The following is a 20988-nucleotide window of genomic DNA, read 5'->3' on the forward strand; positions in this document are numbered from 1 at the left end:
ACATGTTTACAGCCTGGTTCAAAAAATGATTTTGGTCTATATAGCTAATTTTGCCCTTCATGACAACTGTGAGGGGGGGTGAATTTTTTTTATAACTCATCCGTTTCAATTATATTAAGCCTTAAAGTTCTGCATAATTAAGGGCGTGGCCACTTGAGTGACTGGTGGATTGCAGCTGCTGTCACCGCCATCAAGCTAGGTGGGCGTGGTTTCAGCAACCTGCTCCCGCCTCTTTGCCCATTTTCGATTATCCGGGAGTGACGCGCTGCCAAGATGGCGACGGCCCGCTCCGCCCACTTTGAGCTTCAAAAACGCTCTTCGGAAATCTACGGGTGACGTCACGGACACTACGTCCATGTTTTTATACAGTCTATGGTTTTTAAGCATTTCAGGGGACCTTTAAGTTTGGTGTATGCAAGGGGAGGGGGAGGGGGCTTTTAAGTACTGTAACGAGTGACAGACACAAATAGATAAAGTGTAATAAAATAATCACTTAAATGTGTATTTTATATTTTCTTTCCACTAGTCTTAAAAAAAACAAGATATGGAAATATGGATCCAAAAATGTCAAAATTGAACAGTGCATGATAAAACAATGGTTTTGCCTGTAATATATTTCCTTAACAACTAATATGATTTCTTCACAAATGGTACAGCTGCAGTACTCTTTGTACAAGGTTATAAGAAATATAGTCATTACTCTGTTACTCTATTATAAATATTTCATAATATCAGACTGCAAACTGTTCAATGATTCACAAATGTTTAATCATATGTGGTGTCAGGTGCTGTTGGTTTAGTTGTTGGTCACCCTTTGGACACAGTAAAGGTGAGTTTCTTTGATAATAGATTTAAAGTATGTGTGATTTGCTGGTTTTCAGTCACTGACACTACTAATGCAGTTGATGCCTTTATTATGGTCATAGGTGCGCTTGCAGACCCAGACTGTGTATAGAGGGATATTTGATTGTGTGGTCAAAACATACACACATGAAGGAGTAAGTTATCAAAAACTACATTTTACATATACTGTAAATGCAGTACATATACATATACAAAGTTGTGCTCAAAATTATTCATACATTTGGTAATATAATCAAAGGCGGCTGTGAAAATAAATCTGCATTGTTATTCCTTTTGATCTTTTATTGTAAAAATTTACAAAACTCACTTTTCATTGGAGAATAAGAATTTAAAATGGGGGGGGGGGGGGGGGGGCACATTGGCCACAATTAATCATACCCTTTTATCCAATACTTTTTGCAACCTCCTTTTGCCAAGATAACAGCTCTGAGTCTTAACCTCTAATGCCTGATAATATTATAGAACATCTGACAAGAGATCAGAGACCATTTCTTCATACAGAATCACTCCAGACCCTTCAGATTTCCAGGTCCATGTTGGTGCTTCTCCTTTTCAGTTCACCCCACTCATTTTCTATAGGGTTCAGGTCAGGGAACTGGGATGGCCATGGAAGAAGCTTGGTTTTGTGCCCATTTTTGTTTTGATTTTGATGTTCGTTTTTGGATCATTATCCTGTTGGAAGATTTAACATTAGTCCATTATAAGGTTTCTAGCAGAGGCAGTCAGTTTAGATTTTATATCCGTTGGTATAGAATCCATATAGGTATTGGTATAGAATCTATGATGCCATGTATCTGAACAAGATGTCCAGGATCTCAAACAGAAAAATAGGCCCACAACATTAAAAATTCAGCAGTATATTTAATTGTACACATGGGGTACTTTTTTATCCCTGTGCACACCAAACCCATCTTGAGTGTTTGCTGCTAAAATGCTAATTTTTTAGTTTCATCTGACCATAAAAATGTTTGTTCCAGTGGTGTCTAGCAAATGAATGCTGGAGTTTGTTTTTGGATGACAGCATTTTATTCTCTTGATTTATTTTTGAAACCCTCCCAAACAACGTGGTACTGTTTGATAATTTTTTTGGGGGTTTATGACCCTGAGACTCAACTATTTTCTGCAATTCTCTAGCTGTGATCCTTGGAGAGTCTTTGGCCACTCCAACTATTCTCCTCACCTTGATAGACAAAATAGACACGTCCTCTTTCCAGGCAGATTTGTAACTTTTTCTGTTGATTGGAAATTCTTAATTATTGCCCTAATGGTGGAATTTTTCATTATTTAACTCTTTTATTACACCCACTTTCTAATTTGCGAAGCTCAACACTATTTTGATGCATATCAGAGCAATATTCTTTGGTTTTACTCATTGTGATGAATGATTAAGGGAATTTGGCCTATGTTTTTATGGTTTCTGTTCATTTGGACTTTGAGTTTGCATCATTTTCTCTTGTGTTTGTTGTCATGGTTCCTGTTTTGAGTTCGTCATTATGTTTTGGTGTGTCTCGTTAAATATCCTCATTTGGTCTGCGTACTTAAGTTTCTCTCTTTTCAGTTTCAGTTGATGTTTGTACCTCACGTGTGCTGGTTATGGATTACCTGTGTTTTGTGGAATAAATACCCTATTTGAATTTAACTTCTTCTTCGTGCGCCTTCAGTCTATCTTCAAGCAGCTCCATGACAGAATACTCGACCAGAAAGAACCGAAAGTGCCGTGATTTACCCCTGTTTATTTTTTCATTTTTTGTCAAGTGTTTTTGTTTTCCGTTTCTCTATGGATCACTTTTACCTGCTTTGCCTTGAGCAGGGAACCGCTCCCTCGAGGAGCATGTGGAAGAATTCCTAGGTCTCACCCATCTGACGACCTTCCTGGACGACTACCTGAGCATGTTCTTACACACGTTCTGAACACTGCTACACGTGCGCAGTTGTCTGGGGAATGTCCTCAAGGGAGCTTTGTGGCGTATGTAGAGTGGGTGCTGATGTCCTGTGGATCACTGCTCAGTGGTCATCGCCGACGACAACACCAGCCCCACTCCAGACCCAGAGCCCTGCCAACCATCACCCCGCTGTGCGGAGCGTCAGCCAGAGCCCAACGCAGAGGGAGAACCAAAGCCCGTCATGACCCATGATGAGCCATCGCCAGAAAGAGCGACAGAGCTGAGGATCACCCCGGAGCCAGAGCCTCATCGATCATCTGACCAAGTGCTAGAGATGCGACAGTGGATGAAACGGTGGAGAGTGAGGGCGCAGAGAAAAGGGTGAGCTGAGGCAGGACTCAGAGGATATAATAGACTTTTATTCTGATATCCCCAGTCTTCTTACATCATCATCTGAAATCTCTGCCTGTCTTGTATGGCCAAGAAGGCCGTTTATGAACTCTCTGTTTGTCCTGAAACGACCATGGAGGTCGTTCCCCTGTCAGAGGCACTTCATGTAATGGGAGTCACCACATTGTGTGTCTGGGGCATGCACGCCACTCCCGAAGTGGTGGCGTTCACCTTGGAACTGTCTGTCTGTCCCGTCATGACCAAGAAGGTAGTTCCCCTATCCGCTGCACTCTCTGTGCTGGGAGTTGCGCTTTGGTGTGTGTGGGCTGCATAAACCTGCCCAGAAAACCCTGTCTGTCATGAATTCCCACCCAGCCTCTCTCTCCCACCTCCTCTTATGAGCCATCTGCCGTCTGCCATCTTCTGCCCCGCTGCCGCTGCATCCTGCCAGTCCCTCAGCTGTCCATCTGTGGAGCAGATTTGCTTCGGGTCTGTCAGTCTCCAGCTCCACCGTGGTCGGGGGATCCCCGGTCTCCGTCTTCAACCTCCAAGACCCGGACTCCGCCTCGGCCCGTCGACCCAGCGGCTCCACCATGGCTCACAGCTCTAGCCTGAGTGACAGTGTCTATCACTGCCTGTGATAGGCCACTAAAGTCTGCTGCGTCCAGTTAAGAAGCTACACGTGGAGGTTCCAGGGATCTGGATGTGGGTGCCAAATGGTTCGCCCTTCCCGAGAAAGGGGAATATGCCAGGAAGGGGCTGTCACAAGGAGCATCAGGTTTGAGAACCAGGTCTGTGTGGGCCAATAAGGTGCAATCAACAAAACCTGCTCCTCATCCTTCCTGATCCAGCACACTGTCTGTGTCTGTGCAAGGAGGCTCACTGGGGGAACTGCGTACTTGTGCAGACCCTGGGGCCAGCTGTGTGCGAGTGCATCCATTCCAAGGGAGGCCTCGGGCTCCCAAGTGAGACCCCATAACGCCAGTATCAACGTAACGTCGAACGAGACTCACTGAAAGTGAACAGTAGCACTGTATAGTAATTCTGCACATAAGCACAAACTGTTATGTTTGACACACTTTTAATGCTTCTTCATGCTACATGTAGATAAACTAACTATGGATATATTTACAACTCTATACTGTATAGCTCTATATATAGTATGTATTTACCTACACAGTTTTCTTAAGTTTACAAAACTTGCAAAATAATAGCTCTTACTTAGTACTGCTCTTGTAAAGTTACATAACATTTTACATATTTACCACTAGACAGAATACACCCATCATTATATTCAAAGTTTTATATCCCCTTGGTTACAAATATAGTGTGTTACCTTCTTGAGCATCAGTGAATGTTTGCACCTTTTGTGAGTTGCATATGAGAAAAGATGGATTTCAACATCATATAGACAGTTTTTTAAAGAGCTCAAATGTGCAGAGGATGCTGGTAAACCCAAGAATGTGCAGGTCCTGGATTTTTCTGATGAACAGGGCAGCGTCACTACTCGCTGCTCAAGACAAAACAGAGACTTTTGAACAACTATCACAAAAACATGCAAACATTCATCCAGGAAGCAACACACCATAAGAACTAAAGGAATGCAAACTTATGAACAGAATACTTTGTGTACTTTATTAATTTGTCTTGTGGCATAAATGCGAAACATATCAGGACAGTAATAAATATATAAAAAAACAAAAAAATTCAGCTTTGCCATGTAGGGATAAATTACATTTGAAATATATTCAAGAAGAAAGCAGTTATTTAAAATGTTAATAATATTTAATAATATTATTGTATTTTTGATCAAATGAATGCAGCCTTGGTGAGCAAAAGAGACATAAAAATACTAATGGTTGTGTATGCATAAACATTTGCATTACATTGCATTTTACATTTAGTCATTTAGCAGACACTTTGTGCAATTAAATGAGCAATGATACACAAGTGCTATAACAAGTCTCAGTTAGCTTAACGCAGTACACGTAGCAAGGTTTTTTTTTAATTATATAATAAATAAAAAGAAAACGGATAGAACAGAAAAAGAATAGAGCAAGCTAGTGTTAGAGGCCTTTTTTGCTTTTGTTAATTGTATAATAAAAATAAAACAAATAGAATACCAAAATAATATAGAAGCTAGTGTTAGTTGTTTTTTTTTCTTTTAAGAAAAACAGTAAATAAATAGAGTGCAAGTCTAAAAGGGGCAAGTTTTTTTAAGAATATAATTAGAATAGACAGTGCTAGAGTTAGAGGGTCAAATAAAGATGGAAGAGATGTGTTTTTAGCCGATTCTTGAAGATGGCTAAGAACTCAGCTGCTCGGATTGAGCTGGGCAGGTCATTCCACCAATAAACGCTTGTTTGTTAGAAAAAAATGTATAAGTTACCTCTGTTTCTACGAAACGTTAATCACTTGAATGACAGATCTTGTTTTTGCCTTTTTCCCCAGTTTCGTGGATTTTTTAAAGGCATGTCATTTCCTGTCGTCTCTGTTGCCATTAGCAACGCTGTGGCCTTTGGTTCATACAGTAATGCGCTGGATTACCTTACTCGGTCAGGTCATAACAACTCAGACCAAAGCAAGCGGTCGTCACTCACTGCTGTGTTCATGGCCGGGTGTTTTTCAGGGTTAGCACAGGCAAGTCTGGGCATCAAGCCAGCAAAGTCCAAAACAATCTAAAGCAACACATTGCATGCCACTAATTTGTGCTAATTTGATCCACTCTCACAGTTGTTTGTTTCAGCGCCGATAGACCTGGTTAAAGTGCGTCTGCAGAACCAGACGAAGTCATGTAGGAATAAGTACAGAGGCCCCATACATTGTATTGCTGTGATCTTAAGAGAGGACGGGGTGAAAGGCCTTTTCAGAGGAATGTGGGCTCTTGCCCTGCGCGACGTGCCTTGTTTTGGACTTTACTTCCTGCCATACGAGCTGATCTGCAGGATGCTGACTGAGAAAGGGAAGCAACCAGGTAATTGTGCATAAACAAATATGTTAGTATATTGTATTTGTAAGTTTCTATTTATGGCTGTATATTATATAGAATATGTATATTATATATTAGATTTGTAAGTTTATATTTGGTATATTGATTTATGAAATATTCTGAAATATTTGGTAACACTTTACTATAATGTCCCATTAGGTTACGTTAATTAATACAGTGGTTCCTAACCCTGGTCCTGGAGGCACCCCAACACTGCACATTTTGCATGTCTCCTTTCTCTGACACACCAGTTTCAGGTCTTGCCCTGCGTTCCATTCGGAAGGGCTCATCCCTATGCCCTAATCCCTTCAAAGGGTTTACCCTCCGGAGTGAGAGCTTTGAAGGGTTGAAGGGTGTAGGGGACCAAACAACTGTTTCTTGAAGTGCCCTTCTGCGTCATCATCCCATGCCCACACGGAGGTGCCATCATCATGCAAAGGATCATGTGGGCCCGAAGTGTCCATCAGTTGTACCCTTCGAAATACTTAATTCCGAAGGGCCCTTTGAAGTGGCCAGTTTTGAGCACTTCGGTTTGGAACGACCCTTCAATATGGCGACCATGATTGTTTTCACTCTGAAAGTGCCCTTTGGAGGGCAATATATCCCATTTGGAACGCACCGTTGGAGTCTCTACTAATGAGCTGATGACCTGAATCAGGTGTGTTTGATTAAGGAGACACGCAAAAATATTGGGGTGCCTCCAGGACCAGTGTTGGGAACCACTGAATTAATGCATTAACTTATTTTTGAAAAGGAAAGGACGTGACATGTGGCCAAGTATGTTGTCCCATACTTGGAATTTGTGCTCAGCACAAGTACACAGCAGTGAGTAGTGAACTAACATGCACACACACCCGAAGCAATGGGCAGCCAATGCTGTGGCGCAGTTGGGGATTCGGTGACTTGCTCAAGGGTCTCACCTCAGTTGTGGTATTGAGGGCGGAGAGAGCACTGGATGTTCACTCCCTCCACCTACAATCCCTGGTGGAGACTCAAACCCATGACCTTCGGGTTACAAGCCCGACTCTCTATCCATTAGGCCACGACTGCCCCAATATAAAGTTGCACCAGAGACTCAGACCCACAATCTCCAGGTCAAGTGCCTGTCACCCATCTTGTTGCACCACTGGGAAGACAACTTACATTAACTAACAATCATAAATCTTGTTTGTACCAATCATCTTTATTGTTAGTTCATGTCAGTTCAGGTCCATTAACTAATACTAAAAACTTTTGATTTTAATAATGCATTCGTATTGTAATGTTAAAGTAATTAGTAAAGTAATGTTAAAATTAACATGAACTAAGATTAATAAATACATTTACATTTAAAATAGGTTTTAAAAATGTATTTATATTTATGGTATATTAATTTTACCTATAATATAGTAGCTTATATGTAATATTTATATTACATTCTTACGCTTGTAGTTATGGCTGCAATATAAATTTAAATATTTTAAATGATACAAAATGATAAAATATGAATTTATATTTACAGTATATTCACAATAGAGTATTATATGTTATTTTTATGTATTATATGTATAGAATATTATATATTAGTATATTTGTAAGTTTATATTTATGGCTGTATATTATTACATATTATATGCATGAATACAGCTCATCAATCATTAGGACTGATTATTTAGCAAAGTTACTAAATAGTTTGCAAAATGCATGTTCAGGAGCCCCACACATTTTCAGTGATAAACCGAGTAGTAATATGAAGATGTGGTCTTCAGGTAACACTGCTGTCCTGGTGGCCGGTGGTGTTGCTGGCGTGGTCACATGGGCCTGTGCCACCCCCATGGACGTGGTGAAGGCTCGACTGCAGATGTGTGGCGGTGGCGGTCGCATGTACAGCGGTGTGCTGAACTGCATTACTGTGAGTGTGCATGAGGAGGGCATGCGGGTCTTCTTCAAAGGCCTTCTTCTGAACAGCGTGAGAGCGTTCCCTGTGAACGCCGTGACCTTCCTCAGCTTTGAGATGCTGCTGAGAGCCATGACCGACTCACCTCAGGACTAAGGGACAGCTGCAGGATGATGAACTTTTGTAGGCCAAAACCCGGAAACAAGTTAGCAAATTAGCTAATTAGCTAATTTCCATCGGTTCCATCATTCTTTGATGTTTTTTTTTTTTTAATGAAGCATTGGTTAAATGGCTGAAATAAGGCCTGTGGTGAACACAAGCTCGATATTTCTTAATGGTTTATTCTAGGACAAGTAAATAGGTTTTACTTGTCTTGAAAAAGGTGGTTGCTAATACTAGTCACTTTCACAGCTGCGTTATGTTTATAATCTCACACTTGCAAACTATTCTTGCAAACTCAAACTTCAGGGATAATGTGTTTTAAATACAGACTGAAAAAGTTCTCTGAAGTTAGGATGAAATGGTTACCGGTTTGACGATAAACTGATAAAAAGTCCTGACGGTTAGTATTACCATTTCAAATTCGAATTATTATTAAAACCGTGTTTGATTATCGCGATTTGAAAACTAAATACTTAATAAATACTTCTCAGCATGTTGTAACATGCTTCGTATGAAAACATGATGGAAGGCAGAGTGAAAAAAAATTTATATGAGAGAATTGTATAATGGAATTCTATAAATGCCTAAGGGGGATCCGACTGTCTTCAAGAAAGTTTCGATGTTATTTTCTTTTCATTTTCCCTCTGTGTAATGCCTAATAAACTAGTGTTTATAAGCACAGTGCTGCTTTGTTTACAGAGGTTATTTCTGTTGTTCCATAAGCACCACCTGCTGTCTTGAAGATTTATATTTTCATTTAGCCTGTCTGTTATAACATGTTGTTTAAGTCACCCAGCCAATAGTTTTTGTTTGATTCAAATCCAGCCATCATTTTTTTGTTTAGTTTTAAAGTTTATTCAAACAAAAAGTGCATAGTGCGACCCATTTTACTTGTGTATGAGTACTTTTTCCAACATTTCCAGCACGTTATAACAATATTAATAACCTTATCATTTTGGCCACTATAATCATGATATGAAATTTTCATACTGTTTAATTTTTAGTCTGAAGCTTAATGATGGTAACATTGAAGGCATTCAATTTTGGTGTAGTTCACCATGTTTTTATATTTAGGCTTCAAAATTCATAAAAGTTTATTTTTGACAATCATCAAAACATGTAAGAGTCAAACTTTTGTTGGTCACAGATCTTACAGTATTTTCAGCAGTAATCCAAAAGCCAATGGAAAAATCCTACTGGGCTTTTGTTGAAAGAATCAGAATGATGCGAACTGACAAGTTGGCCTACAAAAACACGTCATCACTGTGCGCCTCTGTTAGTGCCTATAAATAAGCTGTGCTGATTTTGATTTATCCAGTGACTTGAATAGTTTGATTCCGTTCATCAAAATGTTTTGTACACTGATTCTTTCAGTGACTCTTTCTGTAGGTTACAGAAAGTGTCGTCTTATTAATTACATAGCACTTTTAATGATGCTCAGTAAAATTTGTGTGCAAAATCCAGTCATTTCACTAAGGATCCACACTATTGTGAGTTTCAGTGAGGGGGAAAATGTTCCACACTCAGATTTCATTCATGTTCTTTAATGTTTTTTTTTTTATGTTTTTGAGTGTTTTAAGTCTCTTCAGTTTTTATACTCACCCAGGCTGCATTTGATCAGAAATACAGTAAAAACGGCAACATTGTGAAATAGTATTACAATTGAAAATAACCGTTTTCTATATTTGTTAAATGCTGTGAACAAAGCTGAATTGTCAGCATCATTACGCCAGTCTTCAATGTCACATGATCCTTCAGAAATCATTCTAATGTACTGATTTGCTGCTCAAGAAACATTTCTGATTATCAACAACAGTTGTGCTGCTTCATATTTTTGTGGAAACCATGATATACTACCATTTATATGTTTGGGGTACGAAATTAGTATTATTCAGCAAGTTTATTATTCAGCAAGATTTCTGAAGGATCATGTGACATTGAAGATTTGAACAGTAGTCCTAAATCCTTTTCATATTTTTGCTTTGAAAAGTTAATGTGTTTTAACAAAAATACAAACGGCACACTTCTGCTTTTATACCCCATGAATACTGTAGACTTGCATTGTAAAGCATATTCTTATATGATTGTGTTTTTACAAGGAAAAGTATTTACAACTTAAATAACACATTTATAGATACAGAAAGTATAAACCTTGTTGCTCCATCAAAGATATTGCTCTGTTTGTCTTTAGCGTAACCTTTTTTTTTTAATACATTTAAAAGCAACTAAATATGTATATAAATAAAAAATATGTATATACAAATTTTTATGGAAAGCCATTGACTTGTTAACAGTAGCTTTTAAAAATCTGTAAAAATGTTGTTGAACAGTTATCTTTTGAATATATGAGGTGTTTGCCTGATGTTTGCACATGCAAGAACAATGCCATGAACTGAAATAAAACACACCAAACATCAGATGAGCCACTTTTATTTCATCCAGTCATCCAGAGACATTTATTGCAATGACACTTTCCGGCTTGGCAATTCTGTTTTTGTGTCCTTCATTTTCTTTACCGTTTTTCATAAATTCATGTCATCAGTTTGAATCCTTCAAAATCAATCCACATGCCTGCTCAGTGTTGAACAAACTTGGGCAATTTAATCAGAGTTTCAAGGTTGCTCCTTTTTTTTTTTTTTTTTTTAATAAAAGAGTTGTTTGCTTATCTTAAGGTTTCTGTGCTGCTCAAACCCATCAGTCTCTTTCAAACAACAGCCTCAAAGACCCTTCCAAAGGCTTGTTTCTATCTTATTATTCTCTTACAATTTTAAAAACAAAACCTTACTACTAAATACTTCATTGATGGCTTCTGTGCTCTAGTAAACAAAGTTATAAATGATAACACACATATATTAATACATTTTAAAATATTACAAACCAAAATCATTTATTTTTCATTGGTCATTTAGTTTTTGGAAATGGTTCCTTATAGCCCATTAAATAGGGTCTCAAAAAATGTCACAATTCCTATCCAAATGAGAATTTGGTTTTAAATGAGCTAATCCATTAAAACAATGGTCCTAAAGTATATTTATTAATATGTAATAAAATATTACTTATTTCTTTAGATTTTGGAGTGAAATACTTGTTTCATAAGATTCACCCATTAATCAGGATGTGTTCTTTAATGTCAAAATATTAAATATTTTTGACTATTCATAATTTCAACTTTTTTAATTTTAACAAACTATTGCCCAGTGAAAAATTAAAAGAATTAAATAAAATATCCCAGTGCACATGATTTTTCATTTCTGAATGTTAAAATTTATTTTTAATGCCAAAACACTTCATGACCTGAGACAGAAAAAAAATAAAATCCAAGTCTATAATCGACATAATCTATATTTTTGTTTTAACTTTCAACCAGTTATTAGTTTGTTAATATGAATATCAAATGCCAGTCTTTAATCTCATCAAACACCTCTCTTAATATGCTGGTCCTGTACTTCACTGATGGCTTCCCAAAATTGGTTTGCATTCATATTTATCTCAACACATACAAATATGGTCTTAAAAACATCTGATTTCTCAATTCTTCTATGCATGTTCCCATTCGCAGTTTGGTCTCTCATTTTGCATTGTTTGTGTCTGGTCATGTGATATTAAGTGCTGATCTTTTCTCTGTTGTTTGCAAGTCATCCTTGTGCTACCGCAAGACTACGGTCCAGTCTGCCGCTGCGTTGACCCCTGGCTTACGTAGAGTCAAAACTGCAAGTGTAGAGCCAAACTCAAACTCTAAAGCCGACTCTGTACCATCTGAAAAAGAGACAAAAAAAAAAAAAAAAACTCCATGTTGTGCAAAATCAGTGGTCTTACTTCAGGACCCAAATTTACTTTGGACAACTCAAAGTATCAAAATGTTTACTGTGCAAAAGTGGAGAAAAATATTTGTATTACTATCAGCTGTAAATATAAGTACAACTGTGTAAGTGTTTGGTTTCTAAATTTTGTCAGCATCCAATAAATCAATAAATAACTGTACAAAACGCATTTGACAGCAAAAACCATTATCCTTGTTGTATGTGAATCCTTATTTAAAGGGATAGTTCACCCCCCCAAAATGTTCCAAACCTGTGCAAGTTAGTTTCTTCTGTTCAACACAAAAGATACTATTTTGAAGAAGGCTGGGAAACAAACAGTTGGCAGTAGCCATTGACCTCCATAGTATTGAAAAATGGATACAATTGACTGAAATGGATACAGTCAACTGTTACCAACATTCTTTAAAATATTTTATTTTGTGTTCAGCAGAAGAAAGAAATTCACACAGGTTTTAAACAACTTGAGAGTGAGTAAATGACAGAATTTTCTTTTTTTGGGTGAACTATCCCTTTAAACAGTCTGGGTTATATTTTCTTGTATCTTTTGTTCAAGTTTGTTGCAGTGATGTTCTACCAAATTATTTTATTTAAATTTGGTTTCATATTTTTTGATTGCATGGCCTTGGACATTAAGGGTATGTTTTAGTGACAATGATCATTGTACTTAAAACTGAAAAGTATTTCCTTTGCGTTTTTGAAAAATTCTGCATACAGACGACAACATTGATGATCCCCGATGATCCCCGTTCACACAGATGCTCGAAAATAACTAAAAACACAGTATTATTCATGCTAGGCCAGTAGGTGGTCACTTTGTTAAGAAACACGACACCAGTGGCGTTCCGTCCATATAAACTGCGAATGCTTTGCATACCCAGGCCATTTGAGAGAATAAGTTCACGGGGGTATTAATATAAACATGATTATAAGTTGATCCCTTGTCATTTACATTGTAACTTAAAGCTTAAAGAGTTAGGAATAAGCACGTAAAATGATTTATTTGCCAAACGGCAGTAATTTTCTGTAAATCTACGTCGGTGACAGAAGTTTCCGGGTTTGGCGCCTCCGCTCTGTCGCTGTGACTCGTCAGAATTGTAGCGCGTTCTCATTGGTTTGCTCGCATGCAGATGATTTCATGCGCGAGGTAAGCTGTCCGCGAAGCGCTCGGCCAAGCGGAAAAATGCACTGTTGCTGTCAGATCTCAATTACCGAAAATCACACTGATGCAAAACCAACTCGACAAAATCAAAAGAAAAAAACAGTGTAACTATATTTTTATGTTTTGTCAAGCAAAGCGAATTTTAAAAGTTCACTGAAAACATATCTTCTTACATTTTTGGTCATAGACAATGTATGTTGAAGATATTGTCAACGTGGTAAATTAAAAAAAACATAAATTTTAATAATTACAAGCAGGAAAAGAAAGAAACAATCTTCTGAACATTTTAAACATTAAGATGTTATTGTTCCCTTTGTTTTGCGTATGCTTGTGTCGCTTGCATTTATCATACGCAAGCCAATGATATTAGCAGTTAACCACTATAATATAACAGTGACACTGACCTGCATTTTTCAGTGTGACAGAGGACGGTTGACTCCCTCCAAAGATCACAATTTTTTCTATCCAAGAGGCAGTGGAAAACTGGGAGTCTGGGGCCAGATTTCTGAGGAAACAAAAATAAAAAACAGATAGATGAGGGACCAAATGATTAGAAACAGCATGGCATTGCTGTTTTTTTTTAATCTAAATTAACACCAAAAAGAGCTATAAAGAAAAAGAGAGCAGACCGACCTGGAAGACAGCGTGTTGGCGGAGAAAGACAGATGTCTGTGGACAAACTGCTTTGCTACTTCAAAGCTGAAGGTATGGAAGTCATCGATGTACAGCTCTCCTTCAGCAGAACCCTGAAGCACAATACGGCAGTGAATGTGAAGCGCTACTAAACACAGATGAAAACAATATCCATGTATGTCAAATATGAAAAGTTGATTTCTGTTTGGATTTCAGAACTGAATACGTGTATAAGAGTCAAAATTTGCTACGGTGAACCACAGTTTTAAAAAGTGATTTTTCACTATTATTTACAACAGCATCTGCATTTTCATGGGTTTAAATAAAAGATTTTTGTTATAAGAGACAAAAACAACTTTATGCATCAGAAGTTAACGTATTTGTGACAGGTGAATGTAACATTTTTGACAAGCCAAAGCTGTCAGTTTCTGAGTAACATGCAATGTATTTAAGCCATAAAATAAAGCCACGAACCCCACTTGGAACGTCTTCGGCATGTTTCATAATTATCCAAAAATCAATCATTTTCACCCCGTACGCACGTCATAACGTCCATCAAAAACTTGCTGACTGTCAGTTGAAATATTATAACTTACAACATCGACATAACACACTCATGAGCATCACTCACTTCACTGAATATCTACCAGCTAAGAAATAATTATTACCAATCCATCGGTTCTCAAATCACATCATTTAAACATCAGAGCATCAATGTCTGTCAAAACATAAATGTGCACAATACACAGTAGTATGTACCATTGAGAGGGAGAAAATAGCAGCCTAAGCGTCTTCAACATGCTGTTTGTCAAAGACGATAACATGCAGAATACATAACACACAAGAGTATTTGTTCGTCACTCACTGAAATTAAATCGGATTGATCAGGGAATTGAGTGAAATACTTCAATGCATGTTAAAGAGAATAAATGCCAATCCAACTGAAAAACCTCACTGGGATAGTGAACATTGTTCAACGTGTTGGTTTTGACAGATATTTTTTAATGCTCAATTACAAATTCTGATTCTGGCATTTATGATTTCAATATTTTGATCATAATATATAAGCATAGATTCTGGAACTTGACAGGTGATTTGTATAAACTGTAGTTTGAATATTATCTTCTTAGTTTAAAATATTAAGGCAATTATCAAAGTTTGATTTGTTACATTTAATTACCCCTTAGCAGATTTTGACTCCTATATGTACTAGGATACACTGAATCACCTGAGAACTGGGCGCAACATAAAGAGTGTATGGGTCATTCTCCATACAGGATGAAGATCTCCTAACACGGTCTTTCCTGCAAATAATGGACCCTCCTCGCTGGAAAACTGGGATCTGAAACACGAGACAGAGAAAGTAGAGATACAACACAGAAAAGCAGGATTTAGCTGTCTGAGAAATACTGAAACACAAAATATTGCTGCAATTATAGAAAACATTGAAATAAGTTGGAAAGTAAAAATCCATTTGACCTGTCATGGTTAGGTCTGAAAATCATCTAAAACAAATTTGAGTAACATTAAAAAAGTCAAAATGTCTAGACTCACAGAGCTCATGGTGACAGGAATGTAGAGGCTCTGATCTCCATCATGCTTCTGGAAAATGTGAACATCATACCAGACCTACATGAGAAACCCAGAGAAAGTATTTGAGACTTGGAAGAGATAAAAATCCATTCAGTGTTGAAAAACACATTACCTCGCCTTTCCCAGGCAGATAGGCTGTAACACCAGTAGCGCCCTCATCAGTGACGGGATGCACCAGCAAATCCTTCCCTATGAAGAGAAATAAACCTGTCAGGCTTCTCTGCAACATTTATTTGGGCTAATTATAATTTATGTATAAAAACTCACCAATCAAGTACTCATCCTCAATTGAGAAAGTGGCGACATCATCAGGATACTCTACCCATAAAGGTCTGTAAAAAGTTAGAGAATTAATTATATGAACCCCTAATTAACACTGTATGAGATCTGCTATTTTCAAAATCTAATACTACATTTAATAAAAAATTATATTAGTTCTCACAAAGTTAATTCACAAGAGTGCAGAATCGATCTGTTGAGCGTATGGACTGAACAAAACACTGGCGTTTTCAGATAACTAATCTCAATCTCAACTAATCAAATGCCTCTGCATTCATGTGCTTAACAGAAACATGTGTGATTGATTATAGATCTTGATGCAAAAAAAATATCAAAAATCAAAAATCTGATGCAACATGAGTAGATCTAAATGTAATGCTGCAATCAACTCTTCATACATGTTCACATTTCACTTTAATCATGAAAGCCATCATTTTGTTGCCCCTTTATATTGAATTTTTTTGCCCCTTTATCAATCTGAATTTGTTCCCCAAGCCCCCACTATTTCCAGACCCTGATTGTCTTGGGCTGACTCACCTCATAACAGGCTGTCCGGTGCGGTGTGTGTTGTAGAAAAGCTGGTACCAGTAAGGCAGGAGAGCATATCGCTGGCGTATCGCCTCCCGGATGAGGGCGGTGTTCTCGGGTCCAAACAGCCAGGGTTCCCTGCGGGGTGTGTCTATGTGAGCATGTGCACGGAAAAATGGCTGGTAAGCTCCCACCTGATACCATCGCACCAAAAGTTCAGCGCTGGGATGTTTAAAGAAGCCACCAACATCAGCTGAGGAAGAGGAAGACAGGTACAGCATGAGAGGTTACCAGCAGACAATCAACAGGCCATACTAACGTTATTATTATTAGAGTAACATACACTACTGTTCAAAAATTTGGAAAAATATATATATTTTTAAATGTTTTCCAGTCATTCTCATTTACGGACTAAAAAATATTATTGACTGACCCATAATGTTCGTGTAGAATGACATAAATTGCCTTTAGTTCATTTATGCCATTTATAACTTGACTTAAAAAGTTATATTTTTCTTGCCGTGTATAATATATTATATTGCATCACTGTTTTCTTGTGCAGAGTATGAACACCCTTTCTGTTTATTCAGTTATTATACACTAAAATGCAATAGCGGCGTGCAAATGCCACTGAAAAATAACAACAAAAAAATGCCACAAATACCATCACAAAAATGTCCTGGTGGGAATATGATTAAGATATCAGATTCAGTAAGGATTCATAGTAAAAATAAATAAATACATTTTTTTTTTTTTCTAATTCAATACATAGGCCTAATGTATTTGCATTCGTACTGCATAATTTGAGTGAAACATTTTAAAATGAACAAGACATTTTATACTGATTGAAACAAAAGCTTTTTTTTGCTGTCAATTAATGAGAGACATTAGCAAGCTCACTTTTGGTGGCCGTTATTTAAATATAAGAGCAGTTTTGTTTACCCATTGCAAGCATTGTATGTAATTTCTCATTTGCATCAGTGTGTATACTAAAGGGTCAACACCTCTTATCACTCACCTCCACAGAAAGAGATGCCCACTAAGCCCAGACTCAAGCACATGGGGATGGAGATCTTCAGATGACCCCATTCAGCAGCGTTATCTCCTGTCCACACCGCACCTGAGCCATGGAGACAGGAATCTGTCACTAAACGCTTCGGTACAAACACAAACAAGCCTTGCGTGCGACATGAATGTGCCTCTCACCGTAACGCTGGGATCCAGCAAAAAATGCTCGGGTCAGAACGAAAGGTCTCTGCACTCCTCCTGAACGCAGAATCAGGCCGTCGGCAGTCGCCTTTTGCTGGTACACAAAAGTATCGTTAAGAAAGAAACCACAGCTACTTCAGTCTTTCCCAGCCCTTCATTTTCCTTCTCTGTATCACACAAATCTTTTAATACTGAGTGTCTCCTTTTTAACATTTTATCCATACCAATTTATACATATATATTAGGGCTGCCCTCGACTAAAGATTTTTCTGGTCGACTAGTAGTCGTTCATTTTAAGCGATTAATCGACTAAACACATGTTTACATTAATAAACCACATAATTCATAATAATCAGCCTTTAATTGCCTATAGCCTATCAATGCTGAAGCGCATGCATAAAGCTTGCCACAGTGCACTGGCAAAAGTAATGATTATTAATGCGTCAGGAAAAAAAAAACAGCAAGAAGTTTGCCTTAACATTACAATAATTCTTTAATAAGTGTTTTCTGTATTTTCGGCTACAGTGACGAAGTCGACGACACTGACGCGTCATATCCACAGTGGACGTGCACGTTTTATACGGATTACATAATCTAAAAATATTTGTTTTCCATTTGAATTGGTTTATTTACAAGTAGACATTTTCTATAGATATAGACTAGCTGTTAATGATCTGTCTATCATGGACTACGTGACTTCGCCAGTTCCTGTGGATTTTTTTTCTGCGATTAAGTGACTAATGAAATTTTGATCGACTAATGCCGAGTTCACACTGCACGATTTTAGCCAGATTTTTCACTCTCCGACAGGTTTTGCGAAATTGCCAACAAATGCCCGAAATCGGAGGCAAATCGGTGCTCGTTCACGCGAGTGACAATCACGCAGTGTGAATTATCAAAGACGCGATCTGAGGGAATCGCCAACACGTCGCCCGCAAAATATTTGACTTTCTAAATACCTGGAACTGCCGGCGATTCACAATCACGCTGTGTGCAATGATTTCTGACTGAAAATACCTGTTCATTGTCCTCTGTTGCGTACAGGTAAGTGTGCACTGGCTCTTACTCATCTCTTTCTTTTGTGTGTGTTTGTCATTGTCATTTTTGCATTTTTTACCCTGTACACTTTGATAGTTGTGTTCTACATGTCAATGTCAATGTCAATGTCAATTTTATTTATATAGCACTATTAAACACAACCGTGGGTTGACCAATGTGCTGCACAATAAAAACATTTCAATAAGACAATACAAAATAATTACTAAAAGAAACAGTACAGTAGAAAGTTCTCATTGATAAAACGCCAAGTCAAAAAGGTAGGTTTTCAACATGGATTTAAAAACAGATAGTGAAGGTGCAGATCTAATACAGAGGGGCAGAGCATTCCACAATCTAGGGGCAGCAACTGAGAAAGCGCGGTCACCCCTGCATTTAAGCTTCGACTTTGGGATGCATAATAATCTCTGGTTGGACGACCGGAGAGACAAGAGGGGCTGATGTTCAGTCAATAAATCAGATAAATAAGCAGGGGCCAAACCATTTAATGATTTAAACACTAAGAGAAGAATTTTAAAATTAACTCGATAGCGCACAGGCAACCAGTGCAGAGAACGTAAAACTGGTGTAATGTGATCCCGTTTTTTGGTACTCGTTAAAAGCCTTGCAGCTGCATTTTGAACTATCTGCAAGCGGGAGTGAAGTCATGCAATGTGAAACACAGCAGCAACTGAATGCTACCCCAGATAGTCACGCAGTGTGAAACCAACGGCGATCCAACGAGTTTGAAAATCATGCAGTGTGAACTCGGCATAAAGCCTCTTCCGGTCGACTAATGGTTGGTCAACTATTAGGGGGCAGCCCTAATATATACAGTGGGTACGGAAAGTATTCAGACCCCCTTCAATTTTTCACTCTTTGTTATATTGCAGCCCTTGAATGGCCCAGCCAGAGCCCTGACTTAAACCCAATTGAGCATCTCTGGAGAGACCTAAAAATGGCTGTCCACCAACGTTTACCATCCAACCTGACAGAACTGGAGAGGATCTGCAAGGAGGAATGGCAGAGGATCCCCAAATCCAGGTGTGAAAAACTTGTTGCATCTTTCCCAAAAAGACTCATGGCTGTATTAGATCAAAAGGGTGCTTCTACTAAATACTGAGCAAAGGGTCTGAATACTTAGGACCATGTGATATTTCAGTTTTTCTTTTTTAATAAATCTGCAAAAATGTCAACGATTCTGTGTTTTTCTGTCAATATGGGGTGCTGTGTGTACATTAATGAGGAAAAAAAATTAACTTAAATGATTTTAGCAAATGGCTGCAATATAACAAAGAGTGAAAAATTGAAGGGGGTCTGAATACTTTCCGTACCCACTGTATGTATATATGTATAAACACACAAAATTCTAATACCATTTATTTTGTCTATAGCTGTTTGGTAAATATTTATGTATGAATACAACACTGACAAGAGTAATCTATAATAAATGCAGATTGTAACCATAAAACTTTTTTTCTCTCCAAGATATATCAGGTCAGATTAACCCGTTACACTGATAGCAGGACAAGTTGTCACATGACAATTTACCCTGTAATTCAATAATCATTGTTTGGAAAGTATCCAACCGCAGTGAGTTTGCAAAAATATGCTCTTTTGCACTTTTTACATGAGCCTGGCTGTAAAGAATAAAACACCTTTTTATCTCACACTTCGATATCTTATCAAATATATACCTTCATTTGTCATTTTTTCCTGCGTGGGTGAATTTTTAAGATTTTTGAGAATGTGATAAACACCACTGCCCAGACACCTTACTAGGGATGTAACAATTCACTCAACTCACTATTCAATTCACTATTTTTTTTTTTTTTTACAAAATGAGATTTAAGACCAATTATGAATTAAATGTGTCCTTTTATTATTGCTTGGACAAAATGCTGCACATTTCTTTGTGAAATTGAAATATCTTATGTCAAATAGCCAAAAAATTGAAATATTAAAATAAATCCCAAATCAAATAAATAAATGAATAATACAAATAAAATAAATCTCTTCATATAAACAAACTAAGGCGTTCTGGCAACCACGATCTAAACAAAGACGCTGCATACATGCAGTATGAGCCTTTTTTTTTTTTTTTTTTATTATCATAATTATTGTCTTACTTTGTTTTATTTTACAGAACAACAGTAAAATAACAATACTAACATTTATGAATATTGATGGAGTTCTTGCTTTTTCTCAGCTTCTATTTTGGTGGAAATCTGCAGGAAGTCCTCAATGCTTATTTTTGTTGACAACAGCAGATTTATAAATGATTCTCATTAAGAATCTGGAAAGATGTTTGTCGCACGTATCGCAATGTCACACGCCTTGTAAAAAATCATAAAAATGTTACCGAGCAACTGACGAGTGACACTGTTTCAGCACAGATTTTCCTCGTGCTTTGGACTCTGAACCCTGGCTAACAAGCAGATAGCTCAGCGAGCCCGTGCTGCGCTGTTTGGATACACGCAATTTGTGTGTATTAGAAAACATAACATTCTGCAGTTTATTTACTAATTGTTTAAGGCCATTTCGCGATTTCAATCATCATACAGTAA

General features: G+C 37.6%; 2 protein-coding genes across 4 annotated transcripts in view; one reads left to right on the forward strand and one right to left on the reverse strand.

Moving 5' to 3' along the window:
- LOC107662097 (solute carrier family 25 member 45-like) overlaps positions 1-8314 on the forward strand; it is a 10345-nt gene extending 2031 nt beyond the window's left edge. The window contains exons 2-6 of the mRNA XM_016451981.1: positions 786-829; positions 927-998; positions 5589-5777; positions 5871-6111; positions 7875-8314. Of these exons, the coding sequence (XP_016307467.1) occupies positions 786-829; positions 927-998; positions 5589-5777; positions 5871-6111; positions 7875-8158 (830 nt within the window). The 3' untranslated portion in view covers positions 8159-8314. The remainder of the gene's footprint in view (positions 1-785; positions 830-926; positions 999-5588; positions 5778-5870; positions 6112-7874) is intronic.
- Positions 8315-11463: 3149 nt separating this feature from the next.
- The window catches only part of LOC107662060 (neutral alpha-glucosidase AB-like), a 26043-nt gene continuing 16518 nt past the window's right edge, over positions 11464-20988 (reverse strand). For 2 of the 3 annotated variants that reach the window (XM_016451928.1, XM_016451926.1), the window contains 10 exons: positions 17384-17480; positions 17196-17297; positions 16187-16430; positions 15638-15702; positions 15483-15559; positions 15332-15406; positions 15006-15119; positions 13778-13890; positions 13549-13649; positions 11464-11920 (listed from right to left, as the gene is read on the reverse strand). In XM_016451928.1, coding sequence (XP_016307414.1) covers positions 11811-11920; positions 13549-13649; positions 13778-13890; positions 15006-15119; positions 15332-15406; positions 15483-15559; positions 15638-15702; positions 16187-16430; positions 17196-17297; positions 17384-17480 — 1098 coding nt within the window. In that variant the 3' untranslated portion in view covers positions 11464-11810. The remainder of the gene's footprint in view (positions 11921-13548; positions 13650-13777; positions 13891-15005; positions 15120-15331; positions 15407-15482; positions 15560-15637; positions 15703-16186; positions 16431-17195; positions 17298-17383; positions 17481-20988) is intronic. The other variant, XM_016451927.1, reaches the window with a different exon arrangement.

Source organism: Sinocyclocheilus anshuiensis, unplaced genomic scaffold (assembly GCF_001515605.1).
Source record: "Sinocyclocheilus anshuiensis isolate Anshui unplaced genomic scaffold, SAMN03320099.WGS_v1.1 scaffold431, whole genome shotgun sequence".
Taxonomy (NCBI): Eukaryota; Metazoa; Chordata; class Actinopteri; order Cypriniformes; family Cyprinidae; genus Sinocyclocheilus; species Sinocyclocheilus anshuiensis.